We start from the raw sequence: 23,562 nt of genomic DNA, 5'->3' as shown, positions 1-23,562 counted from the left end.
ACCAACTGAGCCACAGCCGCCCCTTGACTAACAAAGATTTCTATAAATGTAAAATAAACGTCTCCTGACAGAAAAGTTCATCATATCAATAGTGATATCCAATATGTGGTCTAGAACATCTATATGATCATTATCCTCTTCCAGCACAGTTTTAATGTAGCACATCATGTTTGCACCTTCACCGAATAGTCAGCAACCCGCTGGTCTATGTTTCAGCTACGAGATGTGGTGTTGTGTCGCTGAACTGCACATAACTGTTATTGTTTCATTCTGGCTAGACATGTTTACATGTAAGGTGACTGTGTATAGTAAGTAGGAGAGTTATATGACAGGTTTGCACTGGACCGAGTAGTTCGTCAGTGTTTACCTGCATGTTCCTGGTTCTAAATATTGTCTGTCTCCTGTGCATGGTCATTAATCGACCTACCTGTAGCGCAGCAGGAAGTGAGATTCAGAATGAGTAGTTTGTGCTAAAGTTATAACTTTTGAGGTGTGTAGCGCCACTGTGAACTGTGTTAAGTTTAAACATACAAGGGTGAGGTGGGAAACACCCTGAACGCGGTGCCAACTCATCACAGGGCACAATCACACACACACACACACACACACACACACACACAGACACACAGACACACACACACACACACAGACACACTCATTTATACACTATGGACAATTTTGGAAATGCCAATCAGCCGACAATGGAGTACTCCAAGTAAGCATGGGGTGAACATGCAAGCTCCACGCACACAGAGCAGAGGCAGGAGTCGAAGCCCCATCCTTGGAGGTGTGAGGCAAACGTGCTAACCATTAAGCCACTGTGCACCCCACTCTGCAATAAACAATTAAAAATCCAAAAAAATGTTGTTGTTTTTTTTAAAGATTTTTAATTTGACTCGCATTCACACACATCAAATGATATGTTTTGTTTTAGAAAAATTAATAAGTACACCCTAAAACATGATAGTCCCATTAAGTTATGTGAACTTATTTTTTTTTCTCTTTAACTTCAGTTGTTTTGGATATTGAACTCGTTTATAAGTTTTCAAAAATTAAACTTAAAAGAATCCATAGTCTTGACTTGTAAAGCGTAACTTTTTGAGTTGAAACAAAGGTGATCTTCAGGTTGAATTTACTCACGTTTTTTAAGGCAGCAGGTGAACTGTCGTTTCTAAGTTTAACCACCTGAAATGTTTTACAGTGTAGAAGAAGAATTAGGCTTGTTGTCTTTTTCAAGTAAACATATACTTGTCCACTGGGAAGCAGGAATAAAAAACGATTAGCCTTCATCACGAATTCCCATGCTACTGTTTTGCCTCAGCTCACATAATGTTTGATTTCTTCCATAAGTCAATAATGATGTCATCATTTTTTCATTAAAATTCTTAGTAATGCAGCTTTAAGTGCTGTTACATACACCTCATTATACTGTATGCTTTTAAATTTTTTACAAAGTGTGTTAAAATGCAAAAACCTCAGTCCAGCATGTTCTGCTCCAACACACCTGATTCAAGTAATTGTGTAATTAACAAGGCATTAATGAGTTCAACCACGTGTGGCAGACGAGGATAAACACTAAGCAGAAACAGTCTCATATGACTGCAGTGATGGGGATCAGTGGCTGAATGGATCAGACGTTTAGTGCAGTTGTTGGACGTCTTAAAGCACAGTGACCCCAGAGGACCAGATTAAACCACTGAGCTGGGCTGCTGCCCATGGGAAATTAGAGACTCTGGATCACTGGGGAGAAAGAAATCCACACACACATCGGAGTGATTTTACTGTGTGTGTGTGTGTGTGTGTGTGTGTGTGTGTGTGTGTGTGTGTGTGTGTATGCGTGTGTGTTTGTGTGTGTGTGTGTGTGTGTGTGTGTGTGTGTGTGTGTGTGTGTGTGTGTGTGTGAGTGCGTGCTTGGCATGAGCCGTCAGAGGGCTGATTTAAGGGCAGCCTGTGGAAAGACACCCACACAGAGAGGAGGCTGTTGATGTTTTGATCTGGCTCTGGCCTTGCATACAATGTGTGTGTGTGTGTGTGTGTGTGTGTGTGTGTCTATACAGAGGGTGTTAGTGGTGTGGCCTGGAACTTAGGCAGGGATAGCCCAGAGCTGCTAAGTGTGAGTGCAAAATCTGTGTGTGCGTGTGTGTGTGTGTGTGTGTGTGTGTGTGTGTGTGCGCGTGTGCGCGTGTGTGTGTGTGTGTGTGTGTGTGTGTGCGCGTGTGCGTGTGTGTGTATGCGTGGGGGGCCTCACCTCTGTGTCATTATTTAGGTTCCACAGATCGAGACGGCCCATCCCGTCCACTGCAGCGAAGAGCCCGGGATGCACTGGAGACCACATGACATCGTACACATAGTCAGCATTGTCCTCAAAGGAGTACAGCGGCTTGTTGTGCTGGGAGGAGGAGGAGGAGAAAGAGAATAAAGAGAGGGCGGGAAAGAAGGACAGACAGAGAGAAAAGAGAAAAGCAGTGCAGGGGGAAAAAAAAAAGACAGAAATGTGAAGGTTTCAGGAGCGAGAGAGAGACACAGAGTAAGAGAGAGAGAGACAGAGAGAAAATGAGAGTAGACTCAGTGGCGCTGCTGCAGCCTTGGGGCTGTCTGGGAATGGGCTAATTAAAACCTCTGCACACTCACGCAGTGTCATAAAAACATGAGATGAAAGTCTCTCCAAAGGTGTACTGTAACCTTAGCGTAACAGCTGTCTAGGGAAAAGACAAAAAGAAAACAGAATGAAAACAAGGGAAAAGATAAGACAGAGAGAGAGAGAGAGAGAGAGAGAGAGAGAGAGAGAGAGAGGTTGAGAGAATTCCTGAAGATGGCCACATGCATGCCGAACAGGTACAGGGCAGACAGTTGGGTAGGAGGAATGCAGTCAGTGTCTCGCTCAGCTCCCAGACCACAACACAATAATGAACCCCTTCACAGAGGGGTGGGGTTCGGTGCATCCATGCAAACTGTTTCAACCTTCAACCTACTTCTACAAAGATGCACATGCGGCGAGACTTAGCTCGCAGAGAAGCAAACATGGACACCTCCAAAAACGCAAACTCTGTGGTGCTGTGAATCAAGGCAAGGTCAAATGGTTGACTAGCAGCAGTATATCACACAGTGCTGGGGTTGGGCCAAGATCCAAACAAACACTTGACCCAAACCAGAACGCAAAAACAAAATGGAGCAGTTCAAGGATCGGTTGTTATAAGCATTGCAATGTTAAAGGCTTAAAAAAAACTCCATCTAAAAAAAGAAGACAAAATCAGTAGTGGCAGTGAATTATTGGAAGGAAGAAGAATTATTGGGAAGGTTCGCATGAATAAATGTGATCAATTTTTGTGGATTATTGCTGTAAATTACAGCAATTATAATTTACAGTGTATACAACTAAATTATACATAAAATATACATTCAATACTTCTCTCTACTAGCATCTTCTGTCTGTTTTCTATTACAGTGAAGTGCAAGATTTCATTTATTTTATTTATTATTTTTTTCTTTTTACATACTGGGCCCTGTAATAGACTGGTGTGCCACCCATCTTGTATACCTGCCTTGCACTCAGTGTTCCTGGGATAGGCTCTGGATCCACCATGACCATGAAGAATGAATGAACATCTGCAAGATTACTAATTCATAGACACAAATTTATAAATCCGCCCTTAGGTCAGCATTATACTTTTAGCCATGCAAACACACATGCAATATGGCTGCCTTGATTGGTATGTTGGCTGTGTGCGCACAACTTTCTGAGTTGATTTCAGGAGACTTGTCAAACTACAGACTGATGAAATATAGATTATTATATTTTCATGTAATTTCCCTACAAAACATTTTGTGTTTGCGTTTAAATAAGCTCTCAGTCCATCTAACAGCGTGCTGTACATGCTTATCTTCTAGATCATTTTCAGTATTTCAATCATCTCCAGCAAGTATGGACTTAGGGTTTAGGTTAGGGTTAGGGGTGAATCTGGAGCCCATCCTGGGATCTTTGGATACAAGGCATGAATACACACTAGATGGGATGCAAGGGTATGATGCACACACACATACAAACACACACACACGTTCACACCTAGGGCCAACCATTTCAGCATAGCAGATGCTACCCACCTACTGGCAGAGAACATGCAAAACTCCACATAGATAGTAATGTGGAGTCTGAGCTTATGATTCTTATAGAGTTGTACATTGTAAATAAGTGTAAGGATGATTTGAGACACAACTTTTGTCAACAGCTATTACAATAATGGCAACATTTGCAGACTAATGATTTTCTACATCTTTACTGCACTTAGCACATGTACTATTCACCTTACTGCTGGAATTATGTCATTTGGAGTTCACAGAAACTTTCCAAGAGATTTTGCCTCGAAAAAAAACCTGCCACTACCACATTTGGCTTGCTAATTAAAGGTCTAGACTTGGGTTTTTGTTAAGTTTATTTGTAACAATGTATGTTGTTAGAAGCACAATAAATACCTAGAGTAAGTTAGTAATTCATGTTTTTCACCCAGATCCAAGCTTATTTTATTCTCCAAATATCACCACATTCAAAGTCATAGACACTGAGCTGCACAGATATGGCTAGTCTGAGCTACATCCAATTTTAATAAAAGTAGTAAAAATGACAGATGGATAAGAATACCAGCGCAGCACTACTGTATGCCACAAGCAATATGAGCAAACCACGTTCAAAAAAACATTTAACCGGATCTAATCCACATCACCACAGCCAAATCCTGAAGGCGCCAGCAGTGATGCAGTCACGCCTGCCCAGATCAATCTCCAGACTGTAGCTTTCCTAACTAAGTAATACATACAGCTAAGTGAAAAAGTTTGCACACCCCATTGGGAATACAAAAGACGTAGTTATAAAGACAAATCATGGGCATACAAGTTATAACAAAATATTTATACCATATTCAAAAAGGAAGATGCAAACTTTTGAACTCTTACCATTGTTTCCACTGTTAACATACACTAGAGGTGTGTGTGAGACTTCTTTTTAATCAGTTTGACCAGTCCCACCTCTCTCATTGAAAGTTTGACCAATCCCACCCTCTCCCATAGAAAGTTTAACCAATCCCACCCTCCCAAGGAAAGTTTGACCAATCCCACCCTCCCAAGGAAAGTTTGACTAATCCCACCCCCTCTCAAAGAAAGTTTGACCAATCCCGCCCCGTCTCAAAGAAAGTTTGACCAATCCCATCCTCTAAACTATACAACTCTTTAAACATTCACCTCATGAAGTACTTTTACTTATATTGCCCTTCTTAACCTATAATATCTTCTTTGCGCTGGAGGTTTTGTAGAGCTATTTCTAATAGTTATCCCTCTAAGCAAACATGCCGTCTCCATCAGAGCTCTGGCTGAGGAATTCTCCACAGACAGAATAATCATTAGTAGCTTCTGTGCCACGGCCACAGTGGGACATCGGTTCAAATCAGGCCACTGTGAACGTTTCCCAGCCAGAGAACGGCAGGCTGGTGAGAAGCGCTCTCATTTTCTCTCTAATCCTTTATGAGGGCATTAATAAAAGGTAGTAATGCCAAAAGGAGAGGACTCCATTGGTTATTCAACAACAAGACTGAGGAAAGTGGAGTATGAAGCCAATTACTTGTGGATAATGTTCTTGAATAATCTAGGAACCTGCCAGGAACTGACCCAATTCCTCAACACAAACAATCAGTTTGGTTCCTAAATGATTTTTAATATATTTTTTTTAATGAGTCGCCCTCTTTGTACATCAGCATGAGGAAATGACTCAAACGTGACTCTGCAGACATACGCACTGTGTTCAGGTGGCCTTAGATAAACAAATAATAAGTGGCCCAAGACGTGGGCACACAGGCCTGGGAGGCAGGCCAGCATTCCTGCGGCTGTCCTCAAAGGCGAAGGGAATTCCACCCCAAAACCCACCCTGAGTCTGAAAAAACAACATCTACGCATCCCGAATATCTCTGGAATGTTTTCATGTGTCAAAAATCAAAAGGTACAGTATATTTTATGGCTAAGTCTAGTTGCAGTGACTGCAAAGTTCCAATTTTAAATAAGTACAGTATATTTTGGTTAATATAATAATGAGTATTATAGACACATACTAAATGATTGATGCAGCTGAACTGCAAACTAAAGTCTCAGCTCAGCTCTGCTCGTATTGTGATTTCCACAGCTGACCCCACTCCAAATTATTCTCTTTTCCTTCACTTTGTTCCTTATTCTACTCTTAGCCTTTTTTCTCTTTCTCTCAATCTTCCTCAACATCTACCCACTAAGAAAGGATGCAGGATGAATCCTGTTCTCAATCTTCCACCTCCTTCCACCATCTCTCTCTTCCCCCTTTCGGACACAGTGTACAGTAATATCTTAAAGAGTAATATCTCATGTTTAAAAGTGGGGGTTGTAATATTTACCTGTAGAAAGCATCTATTTTTAAAGACACCTTATCAAATATATGCTTCTCCACATTGATTAGAGATTGATCTGGTGATTTTCTTCATTTCAGGCTTCTGTCATGTTTCCAGCCTGGAAATGAGCTCCGCTCCCAGCCAGAACAAAACTGTTCAGCCTTGCCCCTTTTCCTTAAAAGGAAACTCATGTTGCATATGTAGTTTCCATAGACAGGGTGTTGTCGTTTAGGGAAAAAGACGAAGCTTGTCAATGTATTTACTGCAACTGCATTATGCCTAGCAGGCTGTAGAGGGCTATAGAATTCAACATGCTCCTTTAACCATGGAAAAAGCTCAATTACAAACTCTAATTTACAAACTAGAATGTATAATCCTTAATTGCGAAGTTATCAGGTATTACATTTCTGTTTAATAGAATATAAACTTTACTAGCCATTGTACTGCAACATGTCCTGACAAACAAAAGCAGGTACACCATCAGAGTCTCATGAGTACCCGTGGAGCAGATGGAGGTTAGCTCTTACCTCTTCTTTCCGATGACTTTTTCTTTCCTTCTTTTCAACTCATAAAAGTTATATACATGATAATGAGATGGTGATCTTTAGGGGAATTTCCTGAGACATTGCTATACGTTGCCCATTGAAGTTCTTAGGGACATTCCTACATTTCTGCGCCCCAGGCCCCAGGATTTGCTAGCCTTACCATTAACTTATTCATATTTCATATGTTCCTCTTCTTACCTTTGTGCTCCAGAGTTTGACAGTCCAGTCAAAAGATGTGGTGACGAACAGGTGGGAGAAGTCTACTGGGCCCACAGCACTGTGACAGCTGATGCCAGTCACTGGTCCCTGATGACCCTCAAACATCTCACAGATACCAGCTTTACTGCAAGCCAACACAGCACTGCATTCAGTACAAAGTGTAATGTGTAAATACAGTGTGTATGCACATAGGGTATGTGTGCCCTTTGCATATACTGTATACGTGTTTAAATGTGGATTAGTACCCACTTAATTACAGAGGGGTTTCAAATTATTCAGTGAGCCCTTGTGTCCTATGGCTGGGGGTGGAGTCATCCTGGAAGAGACTACTCACATCAAGATAGAAATGTTTCATCGCAGGATAAAGGTGATCTGTGGTTAACTTTGTATTGTTTTGCATTGACGCTTTCCTCTAACGGGACAAGTGGACCCAAACAATGTGAGCAATAATAAATGCTCCCCAGCACAACATAGCCACCATTTTTTCCTGAATAAGCTACAGGTGAAGAGAATTAATACTCTAACCAGGAGCTTTTCCCAGAACAGTTTACACTTCATTTGCATTGAATAATGGAAAATGTATCTAATATGTCTCATTATCATCTTAGCAATATATCTTATCTTAATTATTATGATCATTATATAACAAATATATGACCATTACTCATATTTCTAGACATATTTACTAATTCAAGCTTTGAACTGTTTTTTTTATTCTATTGGCTGATAATTTAGCTTCTTTCTAGAAATAAACATTTGAAATAATCAATAGAATAAGAAAATTTCAAGTTTGAAATGAGTAAAAATATATTTTAAAAAGGGCTTTATAATCATACATTTGTTTATACAACAAACTAATAATGAGAAATATTATAGAATATAAAGAGAAATAATATTATAAAATATTTGAATTTGCTTATATTCAAGATATATATATTTACATGCGAAGATATAAATTTTTTTGTGTGTAAACTTTTTACATTTTTTAAGTTGCCACTGTGTGTGTTCCACTAACCTGCCATGTCTGGAGGCAGTGTACACAGTCCCCTCTTCACTGCCCACCACAAAATTATTGACATCTCCTGCAGGGAAGGCCATCCCAGTCACTGCTACTGGTTTTGACTTATTATAGACCAGTTCCATGCTCTCCTGCAACATACAAACCAGCCTCAGGAAACTACCCAGGACGATAAACTAGCATGTCTGTTTATTACTTTGAGATTATTGCTGCTCAAACAATATTACAACTTGTGATAATGCTTTGACTTCAGTAAGGATTTTTTTTTTCCAATCAGCCAACACATTTTAAATGACTGATGGACTCATGTACAACTGATCAAGTAACTAACGTAACAGATTAATGTGTAGATTAGTAGAATTAACTTAATCGATTAGTAAAATGCCTATAGTAATCACACAAGTGAGTACACCCAAATGGAGCCAAGTTTTGACGATACTTAAGTGAAAATAGACTGCAAGTTATTGCTTTACTGTGGCTAAATATTGTGGCTCTGTGTAGCTTCTATAATGCCAGTGTATCTATAATCATATGTAGTGAGAATATATATTATATAGGAGAACATTTGGGATTTGGCCTGAAACAGTGGCACTGGATATGCCAAACTGCACTTTTTAAATTATAGTGTTGGAATATACTAGGCTTTTTAACTTATTTATTTTAACACTAGTGTTTTGTTGAACTCTAATATCAAGAAGCTGTTTTCTCATACGTTTATGTGTTTGTGTGTTCAGCTGCAATATTAACTGAAATACAATGTATTACAATTCAATGAAAAAACACTTATTAGCATCTCCAACTTGCAGGGGTTACGATGCTGCAGTTAGCTGAGCAGATATATGACCGGTTTTGTGGAGGCCAAGAAGGCATAATGAAGCTCTTTTTTAGCTGTTCAAACCTTTCAATAATGTGTTAATGTTCCTAAAAACAAAATGTGATCTTTGTAAAAACCAGGGTTATTAGAGTTTATCTACATTTTTCGTTATGTTTTTCCATTTTTATGAAGGCTTCCGATGAGGTATTCCATTTATGTCTAACAGCTGTGTAGTTGTTGCTCAATAGTAGACATGAAAACTGATTATGAGAGAAGATATTACTATTAAGATTAGGTATTGGTATTTAAATGATTATAGGAGCTCTATCTTTAAGATCTTGTCATAAATCAAAATTGTAGTTTTATGGCTTTTAGTATGAATATCTTAGCCTTAAGGTTATCTATAAGCTAGTGTGCTCCAAAACAATGAGAAAAATTCACATTTGGAAGATCTATACATTCAAAATGTACAGTCTCTCTCTACCACCAATACGGATCAACAACTGTGATGACATCATTCTACACTTCAGCTTCTCATCAGATTTTCTGTCCAATCAAATCCTCTAGAATCTGAAGTGTCCCACCCCTAACATTATAAAAATCCATGGTACTAACTGTCAAGTACGACTTAGCCCAGGCTGTGAGGTAAGCTAAATACTTGTGGCTATTTAAAAAGGCTGAGGAGCCACTCGATATGTCCCGCCCTGACTTCCTGTTTCAGTTGAAATTACATCAACACATCGAATAACGCTGTGCGTTTCAAGGCACTTCACAGGGACTTCAAGCCTTTTCTGTAATTTGGACGCAGATTGCACAGCGTTGGTAGAAATTCTACAGCTTAAAGGTCAGTTCTCACAGTGAGAGAGAAGATTGTGAAAGCTCACAGATTCTCTCATCGATCCAAATCCAGCTACAGAGGGGTTTAAGTTGGTGAAAAGAGTAAAACATGGGCCTGAATCAGTACTTACCTGTGGTTGCGAGAGCATATCCAGGCTCCAGGAGCACATCCGGCCATCTGTGGACACTGTGATCAAGTTGTTGGCATTCTGGGTTCCCACCACATTTACACAGTACACTGGATGCTACATTAGTAACAAAAAACATACAAGAGGTTCAAACCACATGGAAATATATTAAAATACATAATGATTGCTTCAGGACTTGTCCTATAATGCATACTTCTATATGGGAATGCTCTTCTTTTGTTTCATTACACAAACACACCGCGCTGCTCAATGGTTAGATAACGGATTCGTGCAGCAGTTCTTTACTTAAACTTGGCACTAGCATGCACAAGTGTACAAATACACATGATTGCATGAATCCATTATCTCGTTATTGCTGTCAAATTAATTTTCGTTGTTGGCCCACAATGGGCTCTTTGAGAGAACCGACGGCTCGTTGAGTTTGAGGTCGAGACATAGGCTTTCATTATTGAGGGCTCAGGAGTTTAAACCTTCAGCATGTATGGCACTCAGGGGCCATGAGTGTGGCAGCACGGCACAATGGGGCCTATGCACCTCTGTGGGCTCTACCTCTGTCCTGTGCTTTGTGTACTGCATGGCATGGAGTTAGATAGGTCTCATTGACTCTGACTAAGATGAAAAATCGAATTTCAGGCTAAAAAGTCTTCTTCTTGAATTAAAGTACACATTGTGTTAGCATTTAATTCTAGCAAAAGTCAGCCTGAGAATGTGAGGATAATTCTTTAGGCGTTGTCTTACAGTATGTGCAGCTGCAGAGAGCGGCGTTCTCTGGACTGGGGTTCTCCGGTGGCTGCGGTTGTCCCAGAGGACGATCTGCCCCGAGTATGTGCCACCCACCAGCAGATTAGGATGGAAACGGGCAAAGCCCACGGACACCACAGGAGACTTGGAAGAAGAACAAAGGACAGGATAATTAAGACAAGATAGAGAGTGAATGAGAAAGAAAGTTAGAAAGAGAGGGGGCATGATGCTGATGAGTTCACTCTAAATATCACGTGCAACGGTGGGTTTTAGGTGAAGAACGTAACAATGGAGGGGATTGTGGGCACAGAAGATTTATATTACAGCACCATAAGCAGCGGGCAGTGGAGCGAGAAACGTGGCTTTTGTTGTGACAGCCTTGGCCTTGAACTTCCCCTCTGTCTTCACTTTTATTGGGTTTTCCGTTCCTCATGAATGCCCGACAAATGAAAAGTGAGCTTATGCTTTCATACATTCACACGGATTCCCTCAACAAGAATCACCAGGCTAAACAACAGTTTCGATCAAACCTGCATCGCTTTGCTCTGTATTTTTGTCAATTAGCTCCACGGGACAATTATTTCCTCCCCACTTCAGCGAAAGTGGGTCTGCGCGTAGACTGAAGTGCGACCGGTTTGTTTTCTTAGCGCTCTGCAGTCATCTGCTGTCTCCCTGTTTCACCGCACCAGCTGCGGCCGCCAAGTCATGCAACCAGAGTTCATTTTAAAGTGACTGGAAAACAAACCAGAGTAAAAAGAAAACATGCTTTTTCTTTTTCTTCGTTCCTTTTCTCCCTTTTAAAAAAATACGGCTTCCAAAGACTTGAGAGCAGCCTCAGATGTGAGGCGGCATTTTAAAATGGACTTAAAATAAACCATGCTGGAGGGGTAAAAATAAAGTTGAAGCATTGGCCATCAAAATGTGCACACAGGACACCCAGAGCAAAACTGTTTAAAGCTTGAGTATAATAAGACAAGTGTTGATGTTCAGACTCTACTATTTTATTATATTATAAAAAATATCATTAAAAACATATAGTGATAATTACGATACTGTGAATTTATGCATATTAGTGGAAATAATAGCAGAACATATATTATCATAATCAATATTAGCTGGCTAGGCTTGCATCCTTGATGCTTCTGCTGTCTAATGAGTCAGTGTCTTACAATGCAGCTTCAGTATCTACCTGCAAACAACTGGAGTAGTTTCCAAATGCAAACCTGTAGGGTTCCTCAAGAGGACCGAACCACTGAAACCTGTAGGCTTCTGCATTGAACCCTTTTCTAAGACTCTATGCTGTTAGAAAAAATGGTTCCCCAATGGATGCTTAGATAGTTATGAGAACAATGGTTTCTATTACAGCACCATAGGCAGCAGGCAGTGGTGTGAGAAGCATGGCCAAACGGTTCTACTTGGAACCTTTTCCAAAACAAAATGCTTTGATGTAGAATTTCAATATAGAGAAAAAATGTAAATGTTGAACTCTAACTGATTCTTTGTTTTATTTCTGTGGGGGAACCCTTATAGGCTCTAAGAGGGTATTCTCAAAAAAAAAAAACAAAGAGTTGAAAAGTGAACCCTCAAGGGTTCAATTTTCATAGAGAGGTCCTGTTGGAACCCTTCCAAAAAAATTAATGTTGTATAGTTCTGCACAAAAACCAAAGAATTCTTTAGGGTTCTAATTTTACACTGTTTTCAATTTTCAGAAAATGTGCTCCTTGGAACCCCCTTGATAGTGAAATAGCGTTGTAGGGCTCCTCCCCAAAATAACAAACCAAAAGAACACACGAGGGTCGAAGGTTTCTTTGGATAACTACAGCTTTTAGCTTCCCGAGGGAGTTCTACTTGAAACCTTTTCCAAAGGAAGACCCACCTTTATAAGGTTCTTAAGAGTTCTGTCCAGTGACAAATCAAAGAAGAACACTAATTTCATCAGCAGTTTATTGTTACAATTACCAAAAATAAAATCTTAAGTGAAAACAAACTTCCGATATATCTGTACACAAACTGCTCTCTGTAGACTGCGCCAAAGTTTTCCAGTACCAATGTTCTCTGCTCTATGGAACCAGAACTGACGCACAAGATTATGGGATATGCAGGACACGGAATGATGCAAGTACTTGCTTAGAAAAAAATTCATAACCCATTAAGATGGCCAAATGAAGAAATCTCGCAATGCCAATATTCAATTTGGACATGTCTGAAGCCATGGCTGATTACAGGCTGAGTAGGCAACCTTCATAATGTTTCAGACACACAGAACCTCAGAACCTGTACTGAATTGTCTCTAATCAGTAAACACCAGGGCAACATTTCACTTAATAAAATGCTCAGGCTTTTCTGAAACTCTTCTCTACACCACTGTGACCGCTCTGATTAGTGGATATGTTGAAATGCTTGTTTACGCTCTGCGATTAGTGATCAGTAAAGCGTTAATGCTGAGTGACAGCAGGGCACTGCGGCACCTAAACACCATTTCAACAACAGCCTCGGGCCTAACCTCTGAACCCTCCTCCTTACAGTCTGCCTTTTGCTCTGACAGTCTATCTTTCTCTCTCTCTAAACTTTCATAAACTCTCTAGTCTATCTGCTGTAGTCATGTGTCAGGGACACGCTCCCTCAGACTGCAGCTTCATTACTGGACTAATGAACACAAGCCCAGGTCACCACAACAAGAGGGTAATAACTCTGCTATGAAGCCATTAATCAAAGACTTAATGAAGTATTGTAACCTAAAACCTCCTCTCAGTGGAGTCAGGCTCGGCCAACTCCGGCCTCCAGCCCTACCACAAGCCTCCGCTTTAGCAATGTGCTTTCTGCTCTGAGGACCCAAAGCTAATATCAGAATCACTGGCTAGAGCCAGATTAATTGCAGTTTAAACATCCATACAGCTGTAGGTCTGATCTTGGCTTGATCTAACAGAAAATGAAAAAAAAAAATCAAATATTAGCCAACATCAGAGGTAAAAAGGACTTAAATAATTGTACGTACTTACCATATTTAAATATAATTTTAGTGGAATTATACTGTATCTGAGTACAATTGAAATTTAATACTTGTACTCTTACTTTACAGTTTCATGACAAAACCCCCCACACTTGTGACGGAGTGGCCCATCACCACTGGTCACGTTATACATATTGCACCAACCCTAAATTTCATTCATATAATTCCAAATTTTAACTCGTTTCAGATCTCAACAATCAGGTCTGAAATCTTTTTCCTTTCCTTTTCCCAAGTCACCAATCCAAAAAGTGCAGTTTTACATATATTTACTATATTTAAAATATCCACATACCACAACCCATCATTAAGGTAATTATTATTATATATTAGATATTATATTGTATAATATGTATTATTACATATATTAATCTTCCCTTGTTCAGCATTATTTACTGTATTAGTTAGCATTAACAAACCATGAACCTCAGCATTCTTTCACCAGAATCGGTGTTAGCAAAGTAAACTAACATTTATTAATACATGTTTGGTTAAATGTTAATGACACCTGCATTGACCTCTTATTTAATCCATGTCCAAAAATCAATCCACATAAATTAGTAATAATTAAATTACAATGTGTTACTAAATGTTACTACTGAATAACCTACTGAAGTCTGGCCTCCAGATGGTAATATTCGAAGTTGCTGTTTTGCTACAGTTCTGAATCCAGTTAACAACCACAAACAGTGGTTCATGCATGTGTTGTTTATGAGTTAAGAGAACTTTAATGTAAAGTGATCCCATCGTTTGTTATACATTAAAGTTACTTCTAATTTCAATTAAAAGCATTTACATTTCAAACACATGTAAGTATTTATGTATAAGTACAAGTGTGGAAACTTAATAATTTTCATTTATTTTACTCTTTAAATAAGGTTTTATTCTGTTTTTACCCAATTTTCTGCATAAGAATACATTAATGCATTTACTTAAGTGTAATGTTGTTGCCATTCCTAGTTATTAATCTTTTTGGAAATTCCAGGCTATACATTGAAAAATGAGAAATTAATATTCTCAAAACAAACAAACAAACAAACAAACAATTTTTCCCCAGTTCTCATTTTACAAATCACCTTCATATCCTTCATATTCAGGGTGGCCATATGAGATATTACCATATGCTCAGACATTATCTGAAAGTAGTAGTCACTTTGGTTCAGTTTTTATAAACAAGTTATAAACAGATGCTGTGTGCTTTTTACATTACTGCCATCACATAAATCTAGATGGTTTGTTCACTCCACAGATAAGTGTGACAACTCATATGAACTCTTTAAAATCATAAACATGGAAGAGATGCTGAAGGATGAAAAGCCTGAATATTCACACCATATGGAGAGCCAAGCATTAAACCCTATCTGCCCCCCTCATCTTAACTAGCGGAACAGTGTGTCTAACTCCATAGATTTACTTGAAATCTCAATAAACATGAGGTTCAGTGCTGTGCACATGCAGCAACTGCACTACTGGGATTAGCTCAATTTGCCCTGGTATAAGGACTTCCTGATCCTGCCAAATGGGGAATTAGGCCCTAGATTACAGTCTATTCCTTAGGCATATGGGATCATAGAATATGTAGCTGCCTTTCTGATGGTCGAAGAGTTATAACAGTTGTTAAAAAGCCTAAAGCTAGACTACTTAAGCAGAAACGTTTACATCACCTAGCATAAATGTACCTTAGTTTGTGCTACCTCAGTGGTGCCATATTATTATTATTTTTTTTACTTATTCGCTCATTGAATTTGAAGTTGAGTCAAATGGTCCATTTCACATTGCAGCTCTCTTCAGTGAGGCTCTCTTCAGTGAAGTCAAGATCCAGTAAAATTCAAACTGACAGGTTCAATAAAAACACAATCTCACAGCACGTTCCTGCCTTGCTGCTGAATTTAAATGGCAGCAAGAAGAAAAAAAAAAAAAAAAAGAAAAAAAGAAAAAACACTGCCTCCATCTTCCAGCAGTAGCCAACTGTTTTAATCTTCAAGCCACACTTCACCAGCTCTACATACTTTTGTCAGATGAGGTTTTATATTAATGGGAAGTGTTCGCTATAGAATAATACACACAGCTACCCAATGATGAAAGATGGCATGAAGAGAGGGATCACGGAGGGAAACACTCCTGCCTTTGTGCTCGCTCTTTGTTAAAGGGAGGGAGACTGGGAGGGGACGAGTGCGCAACAGACAGTGCATTCACCAGCACAAATCCACCGCCTCCTCCTTCACTACCACAATCATATGGTTCCCAGCAGAGCTTATCAGCTCCAGATGCACTCCTCCATCTTCCACCAGCATCCCTCGCTCTCCCCCTCTTTTTCTTTCCTAATGACACCGCACAGATTTTGTCACTCTGCGGTCGCTGGCGAAGGCCGTGTAATACCATATCTGCCTTTCGGAGAAGAAAGAAAAGTAAGCCTGTGAACGTGAGCAGTCATTTTCTTTCCATCTCTCATCCTCCCTCACTCAAGTTTTTCACTCCGCATTCTTTTGCTAGTTCATTATTTTACTCTTGTAAGACAATAAAGTAAAACCTCCAGATGCATAAAAACAAAAAAAACAAACAAAAAAAAACAACAAGCACTCAGAGTTAGAATCCAATATCAGTCCAATAAAATGATAGGAATAAATTTTATCCATGTGCTGCACAAATGAACATATGCAAAACAGAACTTGTGTCTAACTTTGCCCTTCCGTTGAACAGTTTCAGTAATTAAGAACAGGTTTTCACTGACATTACCATGTCTACAGTCTACAGGTATTTTAATGTTAAATTTAATCCTCTTGAGAAGATTCTCAGTGCTACTTCAAAGGCAAATTAAGACCTAATTTATATTAGTGATACCTTAGCCAAACATAAAAACTATGTTTTTGAACTCAATTTACTCATGCACATCTACTCATAATCATGAAAAAATGCTTTGATATCAACATCCGATACGATGTGATACTATGTGATACTACGTGACAATCTTTGTGTTTGGTGCCAGGTTAATAAACAGACAACACAAAAACGACAGATCTGGACGTATTTTACGATTAATGATGGCAATCAAAGCAAAATGCGCCTTGTGAAAATATCAAGAGGAGAGACTATTGCAACACAAGTGCAAAAATGAATGCAAGGTGTAGTGAATTGTGCACATACAAAGGTAGTGCTGAGTGTTTTGCAAGAGTGTGCTGAGAAACAGTTCAGTTCAGCGAGCACTGAGACAGGCATGCTTTCTTTGCCCTCCCTCACGAGGGTCTATGCTTTGCATGAGTCAGGGAGCAATTCAAGACACTTTGTATTCATTTTTAATGACCATACTTGCTGCTCTGCATGCACAGGACAGCTGGCCTCACAATCCCTGGTAAAAATACTGTTTAAGTGCCATTGTCAGGTCAATCCCGTTTGTGAACTCAGTTTCCCAGAACTCAGTGTGGCCTACTAACATGGCCGCACCGGACTACACTTCACAAAAGGACAGGAACTCTCAGACACCGGACTTCTGATTACACTCACCTGTTGCCTATCACACGCACACAAAGGACACTCACTCACATACATGTTGTGAAATAGTACACTCAGCTTGTTTGTTGCACCTGATTATTGCAAAGCCGTTTTATTCGATTTCATCTTGTTGTTCTGGTTTTTGACTTTGCTAATTTCATCGTTTTCAGTTTTTGCTTTAGCCCACTGTACCCCATTTGTGCCTTGCCTGACCCACACTTGTTTTGTGATTCTGATTTTGCCTTTGTTTGTGAATCTGTCTGCCTGTATTTTAATAAACACACTCACATGCAACTGTATCCGTTTTCAGCCTACAGTGATCTGAAAGTCATACTATTTTAAACAGAAATCTCAGAACGAGGAGTTTATTGCTAGAAGCACTTGGCTCCAACCAACATAAACAGTGCTAAATAAAATGTGCCACAATGCCCCTGACTGATTAATACCGAATAGGTTGTGTGTTTCAGTATAAGTATCGGTATCACATGTACTCACACTCACTCTGAGAAATCAATGTATCCTTAATAAAAACATTCTGATATAACTAATGCATAAGGAAAACCGTCCTATATATATGCAATTTGTGCAGGACAAATATTTCAAGTTTGTTTTCAAGTGTTGCCATTTCCATAGTCAGGAATTAATGCGCTGTGCTGCTGACGGGAGTGGAATGGCACAAAAAGGGGTGTTCATTTTAAAAACCCATTTTGGTCCAAAAATGCAGCAGCTATATTTTCCTGACTTCAAGCCAGCCCAGTCTTGTGGATGTTCATGATCATCTCACTTCAATGTAAATAGACTACTTCACCCAAATACTAACTAAATACATGTTTTAATACATAAACGAATACATGTTTGGATGGCCAAAAGTATGTGGACACCTCTCACAGCCAAATGTGGGCCAAAGTTGGAAGCACAGAATTGCATAGGAAGTCTTTGTATGCTGGAACATTATAATTTCACTTCACTGGAGCTAAGGCACCCAAACTTGTTCTGCCATTACAATGCCCATGTGCACTAAACAAGGCCCATGAAGACATGTTTTGCAAGGTTGGAGTGGAAGAACTCGAGTGTCCTGCACAGAGCCCTGACCTCAACCCCACTGAACACATTTGGGATGACCAACTGGGAACACCAACCGCACCCCAGGCCTCCGCGCCGACATCAATGCCTGATTTCATTAATGCTCTTGTGGTTGAATGGACAAATCCCCACAGCAACACTCCAAAATCTAGTCGAAAGCCTTCCGAGGAAAGTGGAAAGTTATTATAACAGCAAAGTGAGAACTAAATCTGCCATAGGATTTTCAATTGGCTAGCGTTGCTATGATTGACAGAAGAGTGAGCGTATGCAATCCCTTTAACCCACTGAACATGAAACATCTTGCTCTCTCCAGGCCACGGATGGCTGTGGCATTGGCAGGGTTCGAAATGGCACAAAGCGTGAATGCTCTTTCTTGTTGCAGTATATATCCCAATTTCCTTTTTAACATTTTGGAGAGGAGGAGGGGATGCAAACTTTTGCACTCAACTGTACAACCACTAAAACAAATAAGTCTCTTTGCTAAGTGACTGACGGCCTCAGGTTAACATGCACCCTTGTTTGAAGCAAGTGATCCTATATTATCTAATATGACATGATATCAAATGTTCTGAAAATAGATTTACAAATCAAGTAACACCAAAAGCTAAGACTAGGTCAATTCCAATTTAAGAATACTTTAATTCATAAGGGGTTATTTCAGAAAAAAATAAGACCTTTAAAGATCTGCAGTTCCCTCTAAAAGGTCATATTTTGGCACCAGAGCATGCCTAATTCTCATAACCTCAAACAGCAGCAGCACTGGCCAGCAGAAACGCCTATATACAGATATATGGGTGTGTAATAAACAGACGGCAAAGTGGAGGTCTCTGCCCTTCCTCTCCTTGAGCTATGTGTGGTTTTGAGGCATTTCCATATTGCTCACTGTGAGCCAAATGCAGCTCTATCCACTGCCATTATTCAGAGCAAGCCACTCTCCCAACTCCTACAAATATATCTCCCCCTTAGCCAGGCACCCTTCCCCAAAGCCTCTGCCATCCAGCAGGGCTTCACCCTGAGTCATCCTGGGCAAAAGACATGAAAGATAGAAATAAAAACAGTGCGGTGGGGGAGCGTAGCTAACAGTATCTGCAGCAGCACCAGTGCTTTTCAGGGTGTGCTCTTGATGTGGCTGGTGGCAGCCCACTTGAGAAGGCCATGTGATGTTACTGGAGAGCCGCCATGGTGAAGGGCCCAAGAGAGCCGTGGAGAGAGGAGAGAGACCCACCACACCAGACCACAGTGCTGCACAGCACAGCCAGTCCTGAACCCAACAAAAGTCATTTAGAAATACATCATGACCAGTCCAAAACCAGTGCAGAAATGTGCCAAAGTGAACTGAACACTACTTCATACAAGATGACAGCACAAGGACACTAGAGCGAGGGAGAGACTTCACATCAAAGAGAAGAAGATAGTCAGAAAAAGAAAGGTGAGAAGGACTATTAAGCAAGACAATGAGAGGAAGAATGAGACATAAACTTTACCCATTCACACGCTACAGACAATTTAGAGATGCCAATCAGCCTACAACGCATGTCTTTGGACTGGGGGAGGAAACTGGAGGACCCGGAGGAAACCCCCAAAGCACGGGGAGAACATGCACACAGGGCAGAGGTGGGAATCAAACCCCCAACCCCGCAAGAGCGAGGCAAGCTAAAATTGAAAGACAAAAAGGTACTGTGTTGCGTTTGGTGCAAATGGTCTCAAATGGTGTTCTTTTGTGCATATAGTGTACTACACACGTTCTACAACAGCGTTATGGTTATACCATCATGCTGGTGGCTCTGATCCGAAGGTCACGAGATTGTGAATAGCACCAAGCTGCCCCTGTTAAGCAAGGACCTTAACCCTCATCTGCTCTGCTCAACAATAAGTCGCTTTGGATAAAAATTGTATTATGAACACATGTACTGAATAGGATCCCATTTACATTCTGTCTTACAGTGGCCCTGATGTAGTAAGATCAAAAGTAATGAGCGCTAATTTGTGTGTACAATGAGATAAATACATATTAAACATTCAGCCTTTACTGGGTGATTAACAAAGAATAATACAATGGCACAGTGGGTAGTATTACCACCTCGCTCACCCTGGTTCGATCCCAAGCGAAGGTTACTGTCCGTGTGTTTCAAATTTTCTGCGTTCTGTGAATATGTTCATGTGGGTTTCCTCAGGGACTGGCTACTGTGAACTGCCTAATGTAAAAATCCTACAGTATGTGTGTTAATGTGTGCACTGCAGTGGACTGGTGTTCCCTACAGGGTGTATTCCCACCTCACGGTCAGTGTCCCCTGACCAGGATAAAGAGCTTCCTGAAGCTGAATAAATGAAGGATTTTTGTCTGTGCTAAATGTTCCTGATGAGAGATGTGTAATGTACCACATACTATATTTTAATCGCATGGGTTCACATTATTTCTCTCGATTTATTTATATTGAACAGTTTTGACCAAATTTGGTTTTGATTTCATGACTGTCATCATCATCCTCATCATCATCACTACTGCTTGTTCTGAAATGTAAATCTGATCCTGTGTAAGAATTAACATACTACTTGAGTAGTGTTTTCACTACAATTTTGCTCTTATGGAGTTTTCTGGATGACTAGCTTCACTTTCACATGAGTCATTACACAAGCTTCATTTGCTGACATGATGTCATTACATTGCTAATTTAGTTGGGCATAAGAACCCCCCCATTTGTGCTCAGTGGCTATTTTCATGGTCCGAAATGACAGCACTCTCAAAAAACTATTTTTCTGTCATTTCTCTGCCTTATGTCTTGTTGCAGTATATACCCCATGCCATTTTAACATCTTGGAATTCAATTTCTATTCACCACTCAAAACATAATGCAAACTTTGCACTCAACTATATACCCCCTGTCTCACTGATAAGTGGTTTATATTGGCCTCAGTGTAACACACTCCTATTTGGAGGACATGATCACGTATTATCTATCCTGTGTGCTTGCCATGATCTGAATTGTTCTGAAAAGAGATATAACTGCATGTATGAAAGAAAGAAATGGAGTGAAACAAACTGTAAAAGCAGGTAAATTCAGTGCCGCTCTGATGATTGACAGGAGGTGTGACAGTGGAAATCTATTTGCACAATGGTATTTTCCAACCCACTTGGGTTAAAAATTAAGCTAATGTTACTGTCCTGTCGTGACCCCATTAGTGCAAGTAGTAAATCATTTTATTGAAAAACATCTACAATGTTATGACTGCAGCCTGTTTGTATGATAATGATGCTCAAGCCTCATTCACCGTCATTCTGTCTATAATCATTCTTGCCCATTTTCTCATCTATGCACTTAGATCTCTGCATTAGCCTGATATTATGTTTGACATGCAATCAAATCATATGTCATTATGAAAGTCTCATTGCACTGACTTGACAGTGTACTTGATGATATTTATTCAAAAACTGTCCATTTTTACAACTGTGTCTCTATTTGCACAGATGGCCGTGAAAATGTACCAAGAACATATAATGCTATAATGTTATGCCTTACTTTCTGTGCTTGTACCATCATCACAAAAATACACGCCTCTATTTTTCTTTTTCCTTTTTTCTGTAAGTAGAACTATTTTTACTCGACTGAGGTTTTTGGCTACTCTTACCAACCCATCTCGAGTTGGGGCTCGTCAAAAGTGAGGGAAGCCATGACAGGCGGAGGTGAAATGGATTGAAGAGAGGTTGAGGATGAGTGTGTGGCTTTTTCAGGCTACTCCTCAGGGAGGAGGTGAGGAATAATGTGGTATTGGTGGGTTTAACAGCAGAACATGCTCACACATTAAGCTCCATCTGATTCCTGCCTAACGACACCAAACGCCTCTGGTGAAGAGTCTAGCCCATGGAGGAAAGTGGTGTTTGTGCGAATCACCCCAAGCCCTTTCATCCGCAGCCAAACAGCCTCGTGCCGAGCGACTGGAAATTGAAATCATCTCCCATTCCGCAACCGGCTAACCCCCCCTTTCTCACTTCTCTCCCTCACGCTTCTTTATTTCTGTCTCTGCACAGAAGACTTCTGGCAAAGGCCCAGGCCACAGTACCAGAGGTGAATCTCTGTTTAGCTTCCTTTCTCCCCATTCTTTCCTCACCTCGCCTCCTCCTGTCATTTCTGCCATCGTACTGAACGATCAGAGTGAAAGAGAGGTGCAGACACACCGGTTAGTGACCACGGAGATGTACAGATCAGACCTTTATGATCGTCATCACTCAAACTCTCACTGAGCCATGCTCACCACACGGAAACTTCCTCTAGTGTGATCAGTCCAGGCCGAAACAGTCATTCAAAAAGAACACTGGGTTTGATTTAAAAAACGTCTGCTTCTCAACCGTAAAATGGCAACTCGGATAATGTAACAGTAAAATCCTTTTTTCAAACCATAAGCATTTTTTAAAAAACGGGTTGCACTTAATTACAGAAAAACTCATACCCATGAAATAATGCAGTGATGTGATAACATGTGAAAACTACTGCTGCAACGTATTAAAATCCCTGCCTGAAAATAAGACTAGGCATATTTATGATGGCTAAAAACGTTACACGGGTGCTTACAGGAGTGTGTAGTACTCTGTGTGTTTACACATGTGTGATGTGTGTGTTAGGCACATTGTGCGTAGGAAACGGAGCAGCACATGTGACGGCAGTCCATGTGGGTGGGCAAACATATGTGGCTGGCAGGATTAGGAAGTGGTAGGCCACATCTTTTTATACAGAAATATCCCTATAATATCTGGCTCTCGTAGGAGTGTGGAGAGCCTCGCACCAGGCTGTCGCCTTGCAGACTTGCTTACTCGGTCGTCTCTCGCACTTCATCTGGTTTCTTTTATAATTAGCGTCAAAACCTACCCAATACTTTTCACACACAGAGTTTAGATTTTAATACTTTTTTGTTTTGTTCTGAATGAATTGGACATCTTCCGGGACGTCGCGTTCTGCTCAGCTGCTCCTCTCCAAGTGCCGGGAACCGTTAAATATCACTTTCCTTTGTATTTCAATCAGTCATATGTTGTAATTTAAAGAGCCACATTCCATGGGTATTAAACAGCCATCGTACAGTGAAGTGCAAAAATTTGCACCCGCATAATTTTATTTATTTTATATATTTTTTTTTTATAAAAACTGATCAAATATTCTGAGGCGGTTTTAAAAGACAAAAGGTAGACATACTGTGTCTTACTTTAGTTCACCTTAGTTTTTGCTTTGTTAGATTTTTTTTGGGCTATTCTGTTGATTTAGCAGGACAGAC

The 23,562-nt window shown here is 40.1% G+C and overlaps 1 protein-coding gene across 4 annotated transcripts in view; it reads right to left on the bottom strand.

The window, feature by feature from the left end:
• The window catches only part of LOC108257504 (cytoplasmic dynein 1 intermediate chain 1), a 60,590-nt gene that overhangs the window by 4,718 nt on the left and 32,310 nt on the right, over positions 1-23,562 (bottom strand). For 2 of the 4 annotated variants that reach the window (XM_017455325.3, XM_017455328.3), the window contains 5 exons: positions 10,719-10,865; positions 9,963-10,076; positions 8,178-8,311; positions 7,142-7,286; positions 2,249-2,389 (listed from right to left, as the gene is read on the bottom strand). In XM_017455325.3, coding sequence (XP_017310814.1) covers positions 2,249-2,389; positions 7,142-7,286; positions 8,178-8,311; positions 9,963-10,076; positions 10,719-10,865 — 681 coding nt within the window. The remainder of the gene's footprint in view (positions 1-2,248; positions 2,390-7,141; positions 7,287-8,177; positions 8,312-9,962; positions 10,077-10,718; positions 10,866-23,562) is intronic. The other 2 variants (XM_053675455.1, XM_053675456.1) reach the window with 2 other exon arrangements.

The sequence above is a fragment of the Ictalurus punctatus genome, chromosome 24 (assembly GCF_001660625.3).
Source record: "Ictalurus punctatus breed USDA103 chromosome 24, Coco_2.0, whole genome shotgun sequence".
NCBI lineage: Eukaryota > Metazoa > Chordata > Actinopteri > Siluriformes > Ictaluridae > Ictalurus > Ictalurus punctatus.
The sequence above is the reverse complement of the archived record's forward strand: the minus strand, read 5'-3'. Positions and strand labels throughout refer to the sequence as shown.